Source organism: Desmodus rotundus, chromosome 1 (genome assembly GCF_022682495.2).
Source record: "Desmodus rotundus isolate HL8 chromosome 1, HLdesRot8A.1, whole genome shotgun sequence".
In the NCBI taxonomy this organism is placed as follows: Eukaryota; Metazoa; Chordata; class Mammalia; order Chiroptera; family Phyllostomidae; genus Desmodus; species Desmodus rotundus.
In genome coordinates this window covers 154360750-154381507 of record NC_071387.1, presented here as the reverse complement: position 1 = coordinate 154381507, position 20758 = coordinate 154360750, and the positions used below count along the sequence as shown (strand labels likewise).

General features: G+C 37.0%; 1 protein-coding gene across 1 annotated transcript in view; it reads left to right on the top strand.

The window, feature by feature from the left end:
• ADGRV1 (adhesion G protein-coupled receptor V1) overlaps positions 1-20758 on the top strand; it is a 489468-nt gene that overhangs the window by 87359 nt on the left and 381351 nt on the right. The window contains exons 22-27 of the mRNA XM_045197863.2: positions 7029-7205; positions 9360-9540; positions 10614-10816; positions 14359-14488; positions 17687-17770; positions 19503-19642. Coding sequence (XP_045053798.2) covers positions 7029-7205; positions 9360-9540; positions 10614-10816; positions 14359-14488; positions 17687-17770; positions 19503-19642 — 915 coding nt within the window. The remainder of the gene's footprint in view (positions 1-7028; positions 7206-9359; positions 9541-10613; positions 10817-14358; positions 14489-17686; positions 17771-19502; positions 19643-20758) is intronic.

The following is a 20758-nucleotide window of genomic DNA, read 5'->3' as shown; positions in this document are numbered from 1 at the left end:
TAAAGTTTAGATGGTTGATACAGGAAAAATGTTGTTGAGTCTAACAGATCAAACATTGGCCATGACAAGTGTGGCTCAGTTGGTTGGGTGTCATCCTGCAAAGTGAAAGGTCACCAGCTCTGTCTGGTCCGAGCACATGCCCAGGTTGTGGTCCAGTTCCCCTTTGGGGAGTGTTGAGAGGCAGCCGATGTTTCTCTTTTTCTTTCCCTTCCTCTCTCTAAAAATAAATAAAATCTTAAAAAAAAAAAATAAAAGGTTAAACATTGAAATTGATTGTAAGGAATATTACAGAATTTTTATTTCTGGAACTAATTAGAGTGGAAGTAGAGAACTCCTACTTTTACCTTGGAATGATTTGAAGATAGGAATAATATGAAATAATCTTATCATCATCATCATCAATATTTATTGCTTACTGAAGTCATTCTCAAAGTGCAGCCCAAGGATCCCTGAAATGTTTCAGGAGTCCTACAAAGGTCAAACCTCATTTTATAAAAATGCTAAGATGACTTTTTCACGTTACTGACAATTGCACGGCACAAGCAGTGGTTGCCACAAGTGCTGTCTCAAAGTTTCTTTGTACAAATCAAGGCAGTGGCACTAAACTCTATCAGCTGTCATTGCTTTATTCCTTCGCTCACACCTGTAGTCTAACAAGTGCCAATTTTCACACGAGAATACCTCTGATGAAGCAGTACAAAATATTAATTAGATAAAATCTTGACCCTGGAATCCCTGTGTGTTTTGTGTTCCATGGCACAAGATGAGAATCACAAGTAAAGCTGTTCTGTATGATTTCACCAACACAAGCAAAACCTCCTTGGTGTTCTTGATAATTTTCACGAGTGTTCAGGGGTCCTGAAACCAAAATATTTGAGAGCTGCTGATTCTATGCCTGGAATTGTTTCCAGAGCTTCAATTTCATTGTTATTTACTTCATTTCCAGGCATAAAACCCACTGTCGCTTCTTTAGATTCTTTTCAGTGACATGAAAGTCAAGTTATTCTTCTTTAAAAAATGCTGAGAGGAATAGAGATCCTTTAAATACTTCTATGTTATATTATACTTTTTACATATTTTATAGATTTATATAACAAAGTATTATTAAGGTTAAAATGAAAAACATAATCACATGTTAAATAATGAAAATATGCAGAATATGACATAGTTTACTCTTCGGCATATTGAAAGAGATGATACATATTTTTTGTTTCCTCCTAACCAGGTGTGCCATGTCTTGGCAAATAGCAGGTGATTAATAAATTTTAATTGCAAGAATGAGTAAGTCTGTGTACAGTTTAAAGCCCCGATGGGCCTCACCTGATGAGGCTCTTGTTGGATTCCAAGTGTATTGAGCAGATGACTGATTTTCGTTGGTTTTATTGCCCAGTAACCACACCCTCAGGTTGCCTTACAGTATGTTATCATTCTGTGTACTTGCTATGTTGCTTTCTCACTGCCTCGTTTTAGCCCTATTTTTATGTGTCCTGCAATCTTGTATACCACTTAATTGTGAAGTAATGAAATTGCTTTTTGTAATAACTCATAGAACTTGCTAGTCTCATTATTTTACTTTTATAACTAATATTGAATGTGTTTTATATTTATAAACTCATGACTTAAGGATACATTTAGAGACAGTTTGAGAAGATCTTTGTAAAAATGAGAATGTTATTTAACTTGGACTGTGTTTGGTTTTAATTGCCTGCCATATGTTATGTGGATACAGTCCTTTAGATATAAGTGATATTGATACAATCTGATATCACAGATCATCACCCATGCATGAAACAAAATAAAAAATTAATTGGATGTGTAATTGTTTAGCTTTAATCTTCTATTTCAATAGAGAAAGCCAATTCATGGCTCAGAACAGTACATTCTTTTTTCTAGGAAAATTACTTCAGGTACGCTTTTCATGCTTAACCTTTGAAATTACTGTTGTGCTGATCCGAAGCTCTGGCAGACTCCCGACCTGAGCGAGGAAAGAGCATGGCTGCTGTTGTTTCTTGTGAAAAACGGAGTGATGACGGTTCTGATGATTATTGCTTGATCTTATGCTCCTTCGTATATTGGCCTAAACGGTTGCTTGTATCATGAATCTGAAGTTCCATTGACTATTTTAGTAGTAGAAGAAACCATTTAATCATTTATTCTCTATGACTTTGTCATATTCTGGTATTTGCAATCTTATCCTCTGGTCCACTATTTCCCAAATTGGACAAGCTTGGTCAGAAGTATTTAATTTATATTCCAGGACAAAATTCCTGATTCATGAGTCCATTTCTGAATCAGAATCTCTGGCAAGGGGATTGGATTGGTTGAAGTAATTTTTTAAAGCAAATCTCAGGTATTATGCATTTCTATGTAAATACATATGAAAGATGGAGTTTTACCAAGTGTCCTAGGTGAGTTTTTAATGGACTTTTGACATTTGAAACTTCTTCTCTAACTGGAGGTTTACTTTATTGTATAAATTATTACATCATTAAATTTTCTATGAAATTTTGATGTGTAGCACATATCATCACACAGTTGTATTGTATATGGATAATTTCCTTTTTATCCCTATCCCCCTCCTCCTCCTCCTCTTTTTACCCAAGGATATGTTTATTGATCTGAGAGAGAGAGAGAGAGAGAGAGAGAGAGAGAGAGTTGAAAGGAAAGGGAGGGATGGGAGAGAGAGAGACAGAGAGAGAGAGAGACATCATTATGGTTATGAGAGAGGAACACTGATCAGTTGTCTTCCATACGCACCCCAACCAGCCCACAATCTCGGTATGTGCCCTGACCCAGGACTGAACCTGCAGCCTTTGGTACACAGGATGGCACTCTAGGCAACTGAGCCACCTGGCCAGGGCTTATCTTTCTTCTTTTTAAAACTGAAACAGAAGGTGGTAGATTTTGAAGACTTTACTAAATGAAAGTATGGTCACATAGCTTTTCCCCATGTGATTCTTTTAAGCAAAAACCTTTTTCTTAGTCCTGGATACTGTGTGATAATGCTTAGTGGCTTGGTAACGAGTTGTAAGGAAACATTACAGATTCCTGGGTGTATCTTTGCATGTATCTAATCCATGCTTCTTGCTAAAAAGAGAGAATTGAATATTCACATGCTGGGATTAATTGTTTATTAATTTAACATTCAGAATATTCTGATTGAAATTTAAGGAGGGAAAATGGAGCAGATCTGTTCCCATGGTGATAGGAATCGAAACACATGAGAATTAATTTGCTTTTTCAATATGTAAATATATATTTCTTGATAAAATGCAGAATGTTTTTTATGTAACTTCTTTTATTGTTGGGTATGTGTGTCTGTATTTGAAAAGGAAGACATACATTTTTGTTAGCATTTACTATATTACTAAGTACCATGTAAGGCACTTGTTTTGTCTCCACCAAAATCCGTGAGACATTATAACCTTCAGTTTAAGAAGAGCTCCCTGAGACTGAGAACCCTTGGTAGAGGGAAGAGGCTCAGCAGTGTTGGATGTTAAAGTCATGCTCTTTCCCCCACACATCTGTCTGTGTACCAGTCGGCTGTGATGAAACGCTGATGTACATGGCTAGGTGGAAATTAAATTAGAGGCTCTATTGAGCACCTGGGACTCTTTGCTGCTTTGTCTTATCTTCAGCCTCTTAGGACTGGAGGGCCCCACCTTCAGAACAGAGTGTTCTGCCATAGTATGAAAGGCAGGTTCCTGAAATCACCGCACTAGGCCAGATTGCGCAATGAAAAACAGAGCTCATGGGAAAGATGGGGTAGGACAACACGACTCAGAAACTTCGTCAGTGACCTGTAGAAAGAAAGATAGAGATCCAGTTTTAAAAGTTTTACATACTAAATGTTCAATACTTCACTACTACAATAAATATGGCATGTACCTTGAAAAATTTTTAAGTTTGCTTGTGGAAGTGGGTGTCAGAGGAATTGGCACTATTATGATAAAAGTGATGCGAGGGGGGTTAACTGAAATTCGAGGGAAAGTTGTCGCATTACATGCAGATAAGTGTGACTAGTAACACGCATGTTGAACTGAGGCACTTGGTAGGTGTTTGAGGTGTGTGTCCCTGTGTGTACCTGTGTTGTGTATTCCTACATGGCTTGTTTCAAGCAGGTACAGTGTTCACCATGTTTCTTGTGGATGAAATCACAAATAAGCAAATGTGGAATCCACGTTGTGTGAAAGTGTGGAACCATTTCATGATTTATAACTAGTGTTAAGCAGAACTGATTGTACTCAGTCCTCTTCTCTCCATCTATCTGCACTTACTTTCTGGGTCATCTCACCTGGTCTTTAAATACCATTTATATAATTCTGTATTTATATACCATTTGCACGTGGACTTAAATACCGTTCGTATATCGTTGCCTCTCCAATTTATAATGGCAGTCCTGGCCTGTCTCCAAAATTCCAGCTGCCTAATTGATACATCTCTTGCATATTTAATAAACACTTCAAACTGGACATATTTAAAACTAAAGTCTTTGACTTTTACCCCAAAACCCGTGACTAACTGAAGGAAGAGGAAAACTCAAGCCTGCTTCGAAGCCGGCTGCCTGTCGAGCCTGACCCGGCTTGTGCGTTGGTGCTTGCTGAAAGTGGGCTGCCCGCTCTTCTGCTCCATTCAGCAGTGGCTCTGAAGGATGAGGGCAGGGCTCTGGACAGCCCACTCAGCCATTCATCTTATGTGGAAGGAGAAATGGTCTGATGTATGAATATACATGTACCTCTGAGCTGCTGATGACATGGCAGATTGGTCAGGGGCTTGGTAGACTTAAGACTAGAGACAAGTAAGTTTATTAAGCATGAGGAACATTTAGCAAAAGGCTCTCAACAACCAGAAAGTTAGGGTGAAGCATCTATTGGCTGTCAGCCAAACTCCTCCATCCCCACAGTGGCATTCATAGAGTGATGGCAGGGACCAAGTCTATGTAGGGGCCTAACAACAGGAGTTCCTTCCTCCTAAGACTGAACTAGCAACTGTTGCTGCAGAATGTTCAAACAGCACATGGCAAAGACCAAAGGTAAGCACTTTTCTATGAGCTAGTTAGTGGTAGATTGATCCCAGTCAGCCCCTGTACTCCAGAGGGGTGCAGCAACTCATTGTTGTTGGCCTGATAAAGACTCAGCAAAGATACCAGCCCAGGGACAACACCTTGCAGGGTTGGAGTGTTGTCCTCCAGTCTCCATTAGGTGTATCCAGTGGCTAAATCTGGTTCTGTGTCCCCAGTAATTAGACCACATGGGCTCGGGGAGCCAGAGGCGAAAGTAAGACTGGCCCCATCTTCATTCCTCCCAGTGGCCCACTACCAGAATTTGTGATGCCCACTCCCCTGCTTTAGGCTCCACTGGATTAGAAGTTCTGGTTCTGGTTGGGTCTGGGGGTGTCTACCAGGAGACAGACATACTGAGGGCTCCCCTGAACAACCATCTGATTGTTTTTGAGCTTCTCATGCCGGTAGATCAGTGGGCAGACAGAGGAGTTACAGTATTGCCCCAGGAGTTTTTGATCTTTTTGCTGTGAGGCACCAGGGTTGCTGCTACACTTTGGAGTAAGAGTGTTGGTGCTCAGTGAGACTCAGAGGATTTACTGGTATATCTGGTACTTCCATGCTCATCGGTAACTGAACTATTGCCCATTTGCAGTCAACTTTCAAGTCCGTCCTCTCTAACCCCGATGTCAGTACTGAATGGCTCTATCTAATGCTGATCAGAGGTGCTTTTGATTGATAAGAAAAATGACATTTTATATAAAGATTTATATTTTGAGCTCTGTCACTCAGTTGTAGTTTTTTCTTATAAATTATCTGTGTGCTCACTTAAAAATAAAATTAATTGAGAGACAGAATTTAAAAGGATGAAGACCTTATCCTAAAAGATATTATGACTTTGTGCTCCATAAAAAATTTTAAGCATTATCTTAAAGTGTTTAGATAAAAATGTTTTCTACATAAAATAACATATCACACACACACACACAAATGTGTAACATACATACATATACAGTTGGCCCTCCATCTCTGCAGATTCTGTATCCTTGGATTCTGCGAATGTAGATTGAAAACATTTGGAAAAAAGTTACATTGTTGCTACATGTACTATTAGAGTACATAGTTGTGGGAGTCCTATGATGGTTGTGTCTGCCCCGAACAAAGTACAGACTATTTTTTTTCTTATTATTTCCTAAGCAATACTGTATAACAACTATTTGCATAATATTTATATTGAATTTGGTATTATAAGTAACCTAGAGGTCATGAACATATAGGGAAACTTCGTGTAGGTTATATGCAAATACCACACCATTTATGTTCAAGGGACTTGAACGTCTGCAGATTTTGGAGTCCGTTGGTGGTGTGGGTGGTCCTGGAGCCAATACCCTGTGGATGCTGAGGGATGACTATGTGTATATCCAAACTGTATAAACATGACACAGATGTCCTCCTTGGCCTGACTGTTGTCTCCCCACCAGACATTTTTTAAGAATCTTTCTACTTGACACTTTATACCACCCTCAAAATGACTTCATCAGATCCACCTGATTATGACTTCCGTTCAAGGCTGGACTGTTGTCCCCGATGCCATGTTTCACCCTCTACCCCCTAACTTCTGCCCTGGTTGTTTTGACTGTGCTGAACTCACTATAACATTTGAGTTTGTCTTTTTCTTTACAGTTACCCAGAGAAAGAACTGTGCTTTTGTTTAAAAAAATCTTTTGTACTCATAGCATCTAACACAATGGCTGGTCCACAGGAGGTATCAGTGAATGAATTACATGCACAGTTAACTGATTTTCATTCTTTTTGCTTTATTTGTCCCTATAAAAGAATGGGATAAAATGAATGGTTTCAAATATTATTTTTAGCAGGCAGAAATATATCTGGAGGAATATAGAGGCCTCCTTAGAGTGGTAGAAAGCTACAGAATTAAAGTTATGGTAGAGGATTTCATGAAAGTGTTGTAATCTTATCATTGATTTAAATCGGTATATAACTATAAATAATTTATGTTCACTTGCAGGTTGCAGAGGAGGGATCCACCATTTCATGTGTGGTGGAGCGAACCAGAGGCGCTCTGGACTATGTGCATGTGTTTTACACCATCTCCCAGATCGAATCCGATGGCATTAATTACCTGGTTGATGATTTTGCTAATGCCAGTGGTACTATCACATTCCTTCCTTGGCAGAGATCAGAGGTAAACCCTGCCTTCTTTGTTCCTTTGGAAGCTTCCTGGAAAGCTTTTTCTGATCAGTTCTCTAATTTGTTTGCAGCTTCTTGATATTTAAGCAATTTAAAATATTTAGGTGATTAAGTATATGTCATAGTATCATATATTTTTGTATTTATTTATACAAAAGAAAAACTAAGGATTTTAAATGATGTGTGTTATAGGTTTATCTGTTTTTAATCCCAATGTAATAAAAATCATATAGCTTGGAGGTTTATATTGTGGGTTTTCTGTTTTTACTGATACAATGGAAAATAGCAGAATTCTTACTGGTATTTTTTCAGTCAGCCAATGAAAATTTCTTATAACTATAATCTCATTTTACTTTTATATTTGGAAAAATGAGATTTTTCTTCTTTTTTTTTTTGAGAGTACAAGTGGTCTCCAGTTTTACCAAAAACACTTGATGAACCATGACCACATTTCTAAATAGATGCTCCAGAAATAGATGACTGTTTTTGTAAGTGAAATTGGGATGGGACCTCCTACATCAGAATTTTTTTTTACATTCTTTTAGTCTTTCATGTTGGACTATTCACCTCAGTGTAATTTTTCATTAAAAAAGGAAACAGCTTATAGGTCATCAGGGATAAATAGTAAAATAACTTTAAGCTTGCAGATGTAATTTTTGAGGAATTTCTCAGGGATTTAGGAGGTAGTTAATTGGATGAAAAAGATAAAATTGAGGGAAGATTTTTAAATGTTCCTAAGATTTAAAGAGTTAGAGCTAAAGAAGAGTGATGAAATCTCCATAATTTTGGGAAAGAAGAGAACGAATTAAATAGTTTATAACAAAAGTGTTTTGGAGATGGCATTCAGAGTTGATTTTCAGATTGTTTCCATCTTCCTTTCTGGGAGGAACCAGGGAGTCATCCTTTATTCATTCCTGTCTTCACTCAGGACACTAAGTGAGTCATCAAGGCCTGGGTCTCCTAGCTCCAGGACAAATCTCAAACCCGTCTATTTTTCTTCATCTTCATTGGCACAACACTAGTTCAGAATCTCATTACTACTTCTCATCAGTCACTTCCTAACTCAACTCCTGCATCATTTCTTGCTGTGTCCACTCATTTATATTCTGCCACAGTACTTATTCTAAAATGTAATTCTTATTTTGTCAATCTCCTGTTTTATGAATTCTTCAATTTCCTCCCACTCGCTATGGAATGAAGTCCATAGTCCATTTTTTTTAATGCTAGCACAAATGGTGCTTGTGATCTGACCCCCAATTATCCATCCTGCCTTGTCTTTCTCTCCCCCTCAGTGGTGTAATTGCACTTGCCCCTGTGCCTTTGCCAGTGTCATTTCTTTTATTTGTAATGTCTTTTCCCATTGTTATTTAAAACTACATATTCTTCATTAAGATTCACTTCACACATGTCTGTTGTAAACCTTTACCAAGTAGAGTTGGTTGTTTCTTTCACAGTTAACTTTGTACATGATTCTGTGATGACATGTTTACATTGTATTTTAAAGGTTTTTCTATAGATCTTTCTCCTACAGGAGACTGTGTGCTTAGGGACTGGGGCTATTTCTAACCCTGTCATGTAGGTGTCAAAACATGCTTGTTCAATTAATAAAGAGAAGATAAATTATTTTTTCACTTCAAATATTGACTTAAATTTTGTGAGTTACTACTATTCCCTTATATAACTTTTTTTGGATATATTGCCAGACTTCTAAGGCCCATTGTGAATCTGTTTTCTAAAATGTGGGAACTAAGTATGTCAGGCTTTCCTTAGGCAGGAACTAGGCATGTGCCTGTTGCCCTTTCTCACTAACTACCCTACCGCATCCTATCAGATTACATGAAGTTCCTCAGTTAGGAACTCTGTACCCTCAGGTTGGTATTACCACTGTCTTTGATACAAAGAATGTATGATACATCAACATATCTATAGTATGATATTAATATACCAAAATGTTACTGCTTAGCACCCATTATTGTTTAAAGAATTAATTTCTCAGATCTCTTTCTCTCTAAGTTTACATAGAAGTAAGTCATGTTAAATAGTAACTTCAATTAAATACAATTTATTGCTATTTTAGTTTCTTCTAGGAAGTGGTAAATAATTTATATGTGCCTCCCTGTTTAATGCCCCTAGCTTTTTATATCCATAGGTTCTGAATATATACGTTCTTGACGATGACATTCCTGAGCTTGCTGAATATTTCCGTGTGACATTGGTGTCTGCAATTCCTGGAGATGGGAAGTTAGGTTCCACCCCCACCAGTGGTGCCAGCATAGACCCTGAGAAGGAGACGACAGATATCACCATCAAAGCCAGTGATCATCCATATGGTAACTGAGCCCTTTTTCCAGAATAATCCTCTCTTCTTTGGGTGTACTTGCTCTGCTAAGAAATTCTTAAGGGATTTTTTTTTTTTTTTTGCAAATGATTAAAGTATAACTGTTTCAGACCCTCTTACTTCTAAGCTGCTGTTTTGAGGGACATTGTTTATGAAGGAAAATATAAAGATCAATTTCTGAAGTTTAATAATATATTTTGAAAAGTGTATGCAGGATTATTTAAAGTGAATAAAAGTATTTCTATTTATGGCTATCAACATTTTTTTATTTTGAAAATTATCAGTGTCATATGTGAAAACTTAATTAAGTACTTTGTAATTTATATTTTTTAAGCTTTAGTAAAAAATATGCTACTGTATATTTTTATATTTTAGTACAAATATACTACTAAATACTATACTATACTATACTATATATTTTTATATTTTTACTAAAATATATTTAGTAAAAATATACTACTATATTGTGGAGTTATTACTATATGTTTATATTAATATTTTTGCCTATGCTGAACAGTTATAATTTTTTTCAGTTGCGGAACTACTATAGATGTTTGTCCTAATAAACCTAGAGTGTTTTCTGCATTGAAAAGGAATAGTTCTTTATAGGAATAAAGCAAGAACACCTATTACAGTGTCTGTATAGGAGAAGTGGGAGGTTTTCAACTGTTGATTTGCATAGTTAAATTTTTAAAAAATTTGTTACATATCTTAAGTTCAGGAATGAATTCTCAATAGCCAAATATGAGTAAATGTTTGATAGTATGTACTTTAAATACCCATCACTATTCTTTTTTATTGATATTTCTTTTGTTAAAGCTTTCTTTGGGTAGGGACAAGAAAAATTAACATTTTAATTTTTAATATTCTGAAAACTAAACATATTCTGTGTCAAAACCATGTTAATTAAATCTTCTTCAATAAAGTCCTTCCTAAATCAAAGCCCACAGAATTTCATCCTGGTAATATTTCATTCAGAGTAATTATGCAGGACTGTTTCAAATGAACAAGAAATTGTTCCACAGATGGGGGCAAGAATGCCCTGCCTCTCTCTGTATCTGCCAGGCTTGCTGCAGTTCTCCACCGGGCAGCCTCCTCAGCCTGGGGACGCGATGACGCTGCCCGCCAGCACCGTGCCACAGGTCACTGTGAAGGAGGAAGATGGAGAAGTTAGGTTACTGGTCGTCCGTGCACAAGGACTGCTGGGGAGGGTTACGGCGGAATTTAGAACAGTGTCACTGACAGCATTCAGTCCTGGGGACTACCAGGTAAATTACTCAGTGCTTCTGAAGTGGTGTTCGCTCTTGTAAAACAGACCCAGTCCTCTTGGAGGATTGGAAGGGCCTTGGGACTGTACCTGGGATATGCTAAACAAGGAAAATAAGCACTGATGGCCTTTTAAATTTATGTAAATTAAAGTACTTCCGTCCCTTGAAGCCTGATACTGAAATAGTTATCATAGGCTTCACTTGTGTTTATTTTAATGTTACAGGTTTTGATCAAATGTATTTAAAATTATACTTATTATACACTTTAAATCCTCTTGTCTGTGCCTATCAAACAAAACCAAAGTTATAAAGAAATTATATGTTCATGTCGTTTCAATTTTAATTATTTTTTTTTTCTCCAAGTGAGAAGCAATGTACTGGCAAAACAAACAAACAAACAAAAAGGCTAAGATTTTGAACTGGACAGAACTGTGCTTAAACTGGCCGTCTATCTTTCCTAACGTCAGTTTTCTTATCTGTAAGACAGTGATAATGACTGCTGGGCAGGGCTGGATCATTCTGAGGACTGGTGGCCATGTTTTAATGCTTACGTACTACACATGCATGTGTAGTGTACTACACATGCATGTGTAGTAACACACTGTAAACACTACCTATCTTTATTATCACCAATACTCACATGAAGCAAACGCTCATAATTTCTTCTTGGCTATTCTTCTAGGACGTACATTATATCTTTCACCATTTCTGTTTTCCCAGAGAATCTTTTCTTTCTTTCTGTTTTTTTTTTTTTTTTTTAATCTAGTAAGACCCACAGAATGGTGGAGTGTTCAGTAATTTGCACACACTTTTCCTCCTAAACCCCAGAATCCTTGGCTAATTAATTTCAATTTATTTTAGCTGTAGTCTAGTTAGCAAAGTTTTTTCAGGTTTCTTTCCAAACTCTTCTTCTCTTGTCCTGACATTTATTGTCCCTTTACCTAGTTTCAAACACACCCCACCAGACATCTCAGCTTGCTTAGTGTTGTCTCTTGGCGTTCTCTCAAAGAAACACTTTAGTTCTCATGCTGATGGTCTTCAACTTCTAGGCAGTCTACACATTCCCCATCTCCAGTTGGATCAGCATTTTTAAAATTAGTTAAGAAAAAAAGAAAACAAAACAAACAAAATAAACCTATGCTCCTCTTCTGCATTATGTTGGAAAGCTAATACCCTTGGAGACATTTCTGAGGACTTCCAGGGGGCTTACATGTCCTGTTTATCACTTGTTACCATTTTGAATCTTTGCCGTTACCAGTTTTCCATGATACCTCAACTATCTCTGGTCTGTATTAACACAGAAGTAAGATTTCTTAAGCTGTGTATGTATGTGTGCATGTGTATGTTACAGGGAGGGTGGGGGGTGCCAGGAAGGACCGTGTACAGAACATCAGATAGACAACTGAATGTCAGATATCACTGTTCTTAGCCTTGCTCTCATATACCAGGGTAGAGGTGATCCTCGCTATCCTGGTGTTTCCTTCAGCTCTTGAGTGATATTCAGCAACTAATTAATGACTGACCCACAGTAGTGGGAAATGTTCAAAGCTGGTACTCTGGGAGACAGGTTGTGCTGTCATAGTCCGGGTAGTCAAGGGGGGCTTCCTCGGGGAACTGATATTTATGCTGAGCTCTGAAGTTTAAGGAGGAGTAAACTAGATGAAGGGGGAAGAATTACTTGAGACTGGTAAAATGGCTCTCGGGAAAAGCACAGAACAGTAAGAAGGTCAGTATTTCTGGAGTGTGGAGAGCTAGTTGTGGTGATAAAAGATAAGGTACGCAGAGACTGGATCATTCTAGGCCTTACCGATTCCATGGCTTTGATTTTGAAAACAAGGAGAAGTGATTGAAAGTTGTTATGTATTTATAGAAGATCATTAGGCTGAACCATGAAGAACGGATTAGAAGATACAGATGCTGAATGCACAAAGACCAGTAAAGAGTTCATTTTGTGGTGCAAGGCAGGAGGTGATAGTACCTTGGACTAGGCAGGTGACAGTGTAGATGCAAAGAAGTAGGTGGGTACAAGCAATATTGAGTTAAATGGCAGGATTTGAGGATTGCTTAGTGTGAAGGATAAAGCAAAAGAGGGCATCAAAAGTGACTCCCTGTTCCTGCCAAAGCAACCTGCTACTCTACGGTTTCATGCTGTGGAGAGGATTGGTTAAGGCATAGATTTTAAGGAAGACCAGAATTAAAAATTCTGACAGAAATTATAAGAAAATTCAAGATATTAATATTTAAGTCTAGACATCAGAGGTTAGAAATAGAAATTTGGGAGCTAGGAGCATATAAGTGATATTAAAAGCCTAGAGTATGATAGTCTTGTCTAGGGAGAGATTTTAGAGAGACTCTGAGAAGCAACAGTTTTTAGAGGTCAGAGGAGAGTGTTAAAATTGGCAAAGAACACTAAAAACAATGGGCTGGAAAAGGTAGGAAAAACAGGAGAGTGTGATATCATGGGATACCAGAGAAGAATATGTTTTCAGAAGAGGAAGCGGTCAATTGTGTAAGATTTTGCTAAGGTCAAGTAAGATAGTTTCCTAAGACAGTCAAGTGTTATTTGTTGCCAAAACTTGTAGAATTACTCCACTGATGACTGTACTCTACTCCAAGTTAATCACTTCCTTCTTAAGCTAACTATGACTTTTATAGCAGTTGTTATTCTATTTGAATTATTGTATTACATACTTACACTTCTGGAATGTTCTTGATGGAGGCAGAGATTTGTCTTGGCTATTTTTGAATCTGAAGCATCAAAAATCATGCCATGCACATGCTATGTGTTTGAAAGAAGTTAATAAGTGTGTGATTAAGTGAATTGGTACTTGGGTTCCTCATTTTAGCTTGGAGATCATTAATTGCCTGACAAGATGATATATATTTGTACACACAAGCTAACATTAGAAACATTTAAACAGCTTTAATATTTATGCTAAGTGGAGGGGAAATTCTTACATAAGAAATAACATGTAAAGAAAGGGCCTTAGGTCTTTGAATTTAAATATCTTTTTTGTTTTTCATGTAGTATGTGAACTTTTCTAATGGGAGATCTGTATTATGAATTGCAGTTTCAAGTATAGTCAAGGAAAACTTAATGTCCAATGGACTAGTATTTATTATTTCATGGAAAAATTCTTAGAATGGAAATGCCATTATTATTATGCCCTGTGTATTTAAATTGCTCAGTGCTATAATTTGAGTAGTTTTAAATATAATTGTTTCAATGAGATGAATTTCATGCGTCTCGTTGAATTAATTCTGTAGGAATTTGCAGATGACACCCATTTACATTTCTCACTTGCCTGGACTACATTTTTGATGAATAGGCCAATAAGAAATAAAAAATGTATCTATTTAGTTGGGGAATATTTATTTGGAATTTATATTGAACACCATACATGTCCACTCAAGTATTTCCAATTTTATATTTTACTTATTTTTAAATTTTTAAAAATAATTTGGGGCATAGTAAACATTGCCATTTGCACATTCATATACAGAATATAATCTAATGAACAAATCTTTTATTTGAATTTCAGAGTGTTGCTGGTACCTTAGAATTTCAACCAGGAGATAGATATAAATACATTTCTGTCAACATCACTGATAATTCTATTCCTGAATTGGAAAAATCTTTTAAAGTTGAATTATTAAACTTGGAGGGAGGAGGTAAGACTGGTGACTCAAAAATATCAAATATTTGCTTGTCCACCCACCATGATTGTATATTCTGTTAAGCAAGTGTGTTCCTTGGAATTAATGTGAACTTGTTTTTTCTTAAATAAGTGAATTACTAATTTTTGGAAAGAACAGCCTGAATGTTAATAAATATTTAATGTATATAGTAGATAATTTCCAATAGATGATCTGTTTCTTCATTAAAAAAGAAAATTTCTATCTCCCTTCATAAATTTGTAATACTAGTTTTAGAAGTTAATACTTACATCATAGTTTTATTTGCACCTACTTTTGCTGTGATGTTTGGTAAATGCTGAGTTAATATCTCTAACGTTTATTATAAGTACACCATGTACTGTGGTGTTTTACTCCCCTTGCATTACCTATTGGTCTTTTCCTAAAGTAGAGGTGTTTTTAGAATGAAATAGTGTAATTGTACTGACTCATCAAACTGTAGTTGTTGATCATAGTCGATACCCCTAAAATCACCCCTCTCCTTTGATCCTTTTAAAAACTTTCACAATATGCCTTTAGAGCTACTTCTAGGTGTAGCACAGGTAAAAACTAGTCCTTTTAGGTAATCTATTATGAGGTGATCATCAACAAAACAGGTCAGCAGTACCTTATCTTCTATTGTGATGTTCAGAAAGCTCTGATTATCAAAGATTTTTGGAGTCAAAAGTCATTGTGTGGCAACACTCATCTTTGTCAAAGAGAGGCTAGTATAATCTTTATTACTCCACTTAGATTATTTATGTGTGTTTCTTTGCCAAAGGATTAATGTGTTTGATTAGCAGATGCTACTGGGTTGTTACAGAATACGAGTGATAATGTACCACATAACCTTTGTAAATGTAAGAAATTGAGAGTTGTTATGGTATTCATCCAGACAGCCTCTTCCACTACATAACCCGGCATTATTATCTTATTGTTATCTCCATATTTGATAAAGTCATAGTACTGTATAGGTCATCCAAAGGGAGAGATTGGGCAGGACAAATATTGTCTTTTTAGTGTGTAGTGAGACTTTGGGTTAGGTATGCAAGATTTCCCGAAAGTTCCCTTCCCTGTTTTCCCAAAGCCCAGGGAAAGCAAAGGTGGGCAAGCCAGGGAAACGATTACACAGTGCCACAGTGTGGTCCACCGCCCGAACAATGAAAGTCCACTGGGTGACCTGTTTGGCAGGTAGCCTGTAACTGTAATGGCTTTGCTTGTACTCTACAGATGAATCCTCAGATCTCCAAATCATTGTTTCCATGACAGGACTTCATTAATCAAAGGGCACTATACATTATTTGAAAGTTGTTCTTTGTATTACCTATAGTTAAAAATACTTATGTAATTGAGGATATGTCAGTGATCATTCTCTATTGATTAATAAGGAATATCAAATATTCTTTAGACATATTTGGCAATAGTGATGCTTGTGATCTTATGTAGAAATTTCTTTCCATATCTCTATAATATGCATTGCTATGTATGAATTGGGCATGTATTCTCGTTTGAAAACCAGTGTTGCCGTTTCTTAGTAAGCGGTAGTGACAGAGCATCTGATTCCTCCTCTACCCAAGGGAGTTGGGATTGTAGGTAAAGGAATGTAGACACTGGCCTCCACTCTGTAAATCATAGCCTGGGATTGCCTAAGAAGTAGAAAAGCTTGTAGAGCTAAATTGTTCTGAGGGTCAAGGAAGTAGCCCTTATTTCATACTGTTTTGTCTGTAAAACTGATTCCACATAAGATAGACACCTGAATCAATGTTTTATGCTAGCCAGAGAACATTGGTGTTGAACTTCACTCTTCTATCTAACAACTTACGGATAATATGGGGGCAAAGCCATGCATCGGCTATTCCCTGAAGTCCGTTTTGCCTCTTCAGTTTTTAAAGTATTGCAGGTTTTTGGGTGCCATAAATTCTTATGTCTGGTTTAACCCAGTGCTACTGAGGGGAACAGAAGAGCCAGGGCAGATCTTAAACTAGCATACCAGTCGACGATGCTGGTAGAAGCACATAGGTATGGATGTGGCCTTGCTTCTCCTCCTTCTCTTTTTCTCCACTGCTACCATTTGCTGCCCTTCCTGTCTTCATCGCCAGCATTTGGTAAAATAATGGTTGGGGGATAAGGTGTATTGGAAGCTTTCGGCTTTCCCCATTATAGTCAAAGACATGTCCATGAGTCCCTTCCCTTTTCTCTTTACAAGGACTTAAAAAAAAGCATTAAAGAAAATGGGCTCCAGTCTCCTTATGCTAGCGGGCTATTTCGAGCCATTACTGACAGCTAGAAAATGGCCCCTTGTGACTGGATTGCCCTTGCCAAAACAACTTTCACACCAGCTCAGTTCACTGTCGGGCACTCGGAATACTCTCAGTGAGCCGGCAACCAAGCGGCAGAGAATGCACTAATGAATAACCCTGTCACCCTCCCTATGCTGCTTGGGTCTGGTGATCTTGCGACTGCTTGGTAAAAGTACTTTCTCTTAATTATAGTCCCTATATATGGCCAAGGTACTTTATTATTATTTTTTAATCTTTACAGCAATTCTGTAAAAAGCAGCACCTTTTATAGGTGAGAAAAAAGCAAGGTACCAAGAGGCTTAGTGACTTGCTGAAGCGTGTGCAGCCGGGTATCTGTCACAGCCAGGGCTGAGGCAGAATTTTAGACTGCTTGCCTGCTGCTCTGCAGTGTTAGGTGCAGAACGGTGACCAAGTCTGAGAACGGTAAATATGGTGGGAATTTGAATATATACGGCTAGAGAAATGTTAGATGCATTTCCCTAGTTTTGAATTGGTTGTTGTGAATGGTAAGGTAATTGTCATAAGCATATAGGTCTAAGTGTTCGCTTATATACACAAATATTTTTAAAATATTTAAAATATTTAAAATATTAAAAATAATTTACATTGCTATAAGTGAAAGTTTAAAATTAAATTGGCAGAAATGGGAAATACCAATTACAACTTATATGGAGTGTTTCCTGATGCTCTGAATGATGTATTTGTAAATTGGTAGTTTTAACTCATTTATACTTTTACCACTTAAAAGAATCATTCCTTTTGTGGAAGAATGCATATCATTGGGTGAATATTACTGCATTTTCCTCTTTATTGACTATGTTTTAAGAGCTCTCAATTTTCTCATTGTGTCGATGTGTGTTGTGTGGGTTGTGTCTCTGTGTTTCTCCGTGTGAAGTGACTGCTGAACTCTATGGGGTTGAAGGCAGTGGTAGTGGTGATGGGGACATGGAATTCTTCCTTCCAACTATTCACAGACATGGTAAGCAGCTGTCTCAAGGCCCTTTGCTGTTCTACACTTTAACTTTTCTTTTTAGAGACAATACTAACCAATTATTGACACTTACTATGTGCAGGTCCTTTATATATTTATGTCATTAACCATCATAGCACCTTTATGAGCTATTGTTTGCCCCATGTTATAGTCGTCCTTTATATATTTATGTCATTAACCATCATAGCACCTTTATGAGCTATTATTTGCCCCATGTTATAGTCATCCACCTAGAAAGTGATCAAGTCTGAATGAAGTCTTTGCCTGCCTCCAAAGCTCAGAGCCTCCTCTGTCTATAGTTCTACTGTAGTTTCCTGATTTTAATTGTAATGGAAACTTTGCTTTAATATCATTTACAAATGATGAGTGAAAAACATTTTACAAAGTTTTAGATACCTAAAGAAATAAATAGAACATTTATATTTTCATGTGAAATGCATCACTTTTTTTTTTTTTTTCAAAAAGAACCATGTGTCTTTAATGTAGCATTTAATCAAATTAAGTGGGATACCCTGGTTGGTGTGGCTCTGTGGATTTAGCACCAGCCTGTGAACCAAGGGGTCACTGGTTCGATTCCCAGTCAGGGCACATGACTGGCTTGCAGGCCAGATCCCTGGTGAGAGGGAGCACAAGAGGGAGCCACACATTGGTGTTTCTCTCCTTCTTTCTCTTTCCCTTCTCCTCTCTCTAAAAATAAGTAAATAAAATCTTTAAAAAATAAAAATCCCTTTAAATAAAAAATTAAAATTAAAATTAAAAAATGGGAACAGGAATTTGAAAAGAAAATAAATAGGGAGAATAAGTTGCCAATTAATAAATGGGGAGAATAACCTGCCAATTAATGGAAGGAAATAATGAAAAGATGATACTTTTTGAAGTAGATTTATGTACAAATATGATTCAGCTTTTTCCCTCAAATATTTTTTTCATATTAGGAGAGAATACATAGAGTACTTCTTAAGGAAGATCTTTTTCTAATCCTCAAATACTCTTTTTTCACAATGTCAGGGATTATATTTTAGTGTCAGAACTCATGTTCCCACCCCTTCATTCCTATCTTCCCTTAGCGCGTCATGTACTTTGTATTTAAGTTACTACTTTTGAGTTTGCTTATTTTTTTGTCTGCATCCATTAATATAACATAAAAGTTGAACATATTTCTCAGGAAAAGGATTAAATACTTCTTTAGACTTTGATATCTTTTTTAGCTATAGGATTGGACTGTTTGGGACCAGGAGAGGTAGATCTAGTATATCATAATATGATGAGAAAAATAGGCCTAAACTTAATGCACTTTTGGAAACCAAAAATTATTTCAGTAGACTGATGGAAATCTTAGGGAAATTACTGTTTCATAAAGGTAAGAGTCATTTGGCTCATGTTCTTTTGAGGTCATTAAAGGTCGTGAGAGACTTTCCTCATATACTCTGTGTGGAAGAATGTTCTCTTTCACAGAAGAGAAAAGAAAAACAAGTTTTCCTTATTCATCTGCAAATGCTTAGGCATCACTTGTCTGTTACGTTGGTGCCAAAATAAAGAAAGGTCATAAAGGCATGAATGTGTGTGGCAACCATTTGTGTCTGCTTTTCTTTCTGAAACAAATTAGAAGTGCTCAATGAACAGTACAAGTCTTTTCAAAAGGTTGTTGCTTGCCTTTTCCTTTGGTTTGTAAATTACTGATTAACATTTTCTTACTATTTGTTGGAACTTATTTATACAGCCAGTCTAGGAGTGGCTTCCCAAATTCTAGTGACAATCGAGGCCTCTGACCACGCTCACGGTGTATTTGAATTTAGCCCTGAGTCACTCTTTGTCAGCGGAACTGAGCCAGAAGATGGGTACAGCATTGTTACATTCAACGTGAGTACATTTTTCCCCTGCAGTCCTAGACATTTCCCATCCTTTTAAAATGTGTATTGTGTTATGAAGGTGTACTTTGCTTCATTTTTTTTCTATGTTAAGTGACATGAATGAGCCTGGTAGCACAAACAATACAAATTGACAATGGAATAGTGATTTAACATTTGTCTTTGTATTTTGTTTTGCATACAAATTCATCTTAGGATTCTGAGGATCCCTGACTTGTTAAGAAATGTAATGGAGCTGTATCACGTAGATTTTTGTGTTAATTCAGATAGGCTGTGCTAACAAATTTCTCTAAAATCTCATTAGTTTACCACAACAAAGATCTGCTTGCCACTCATGCTGTGTGTTCAACTGAGACTGGCAATCATCGACCACCTAGGGGCTGAGGATTAGAGAGGCTGTATCTCAAAAGGTGCTTCTGTCTTCAAGAAGGAGGAAATGTGGATGTGAAGAACTACATATTGACTCTCCCAGCTTCTTTCTGGAAGTGATTCACAGCATCTCCACTTCTCCTTGGCTAAAGCAAGCCACATGACCATGCTAATGTTAATGGGTAGAGAAGTTCAATCCTGTCTTATCTCTCTCCCAGAAGAAAATCTGAAACATTTGTGAACAGCAATAATAATTATTTTTTGTAGTGTGTATGTGTATTTGTTTGTATATGTCTACTCTGTGTTGTTTTGGTAGGAATTAAGTACTGTTTTTTTAAAGATTTATTTTTAGTATTATTTATTTATTTTTAGAGAAAGGGAGGGAGAAAGAGAGGGAGAGAAACATCAATGTGTTGTGGCCTCTTGCTCACCCCCAACTAGGGACCTGGCCCACAACCCAGGCATGTGCCCTGCCTGGGAATCGAACCAGTGACCCTTCGGTTCACAGGCTGCTGCTCAATTCACTGAGCCACACCAGCCAGGGTGGAATTAAGTACTTTTCTATTGTTAAATAGTATAGAGCAGCTAGAAGCTAGCTGAGCTTCCTCCGATTATATACAAATGAAGAAAAATCACTCAAAATATATCTCTCCTGTACTGTGATGCCATATCTTTAGTAACTCTTGTGGAGGAAATTGAACAACTTTAGTAAGGATGACTAATTTACTTGAGAAAGAAA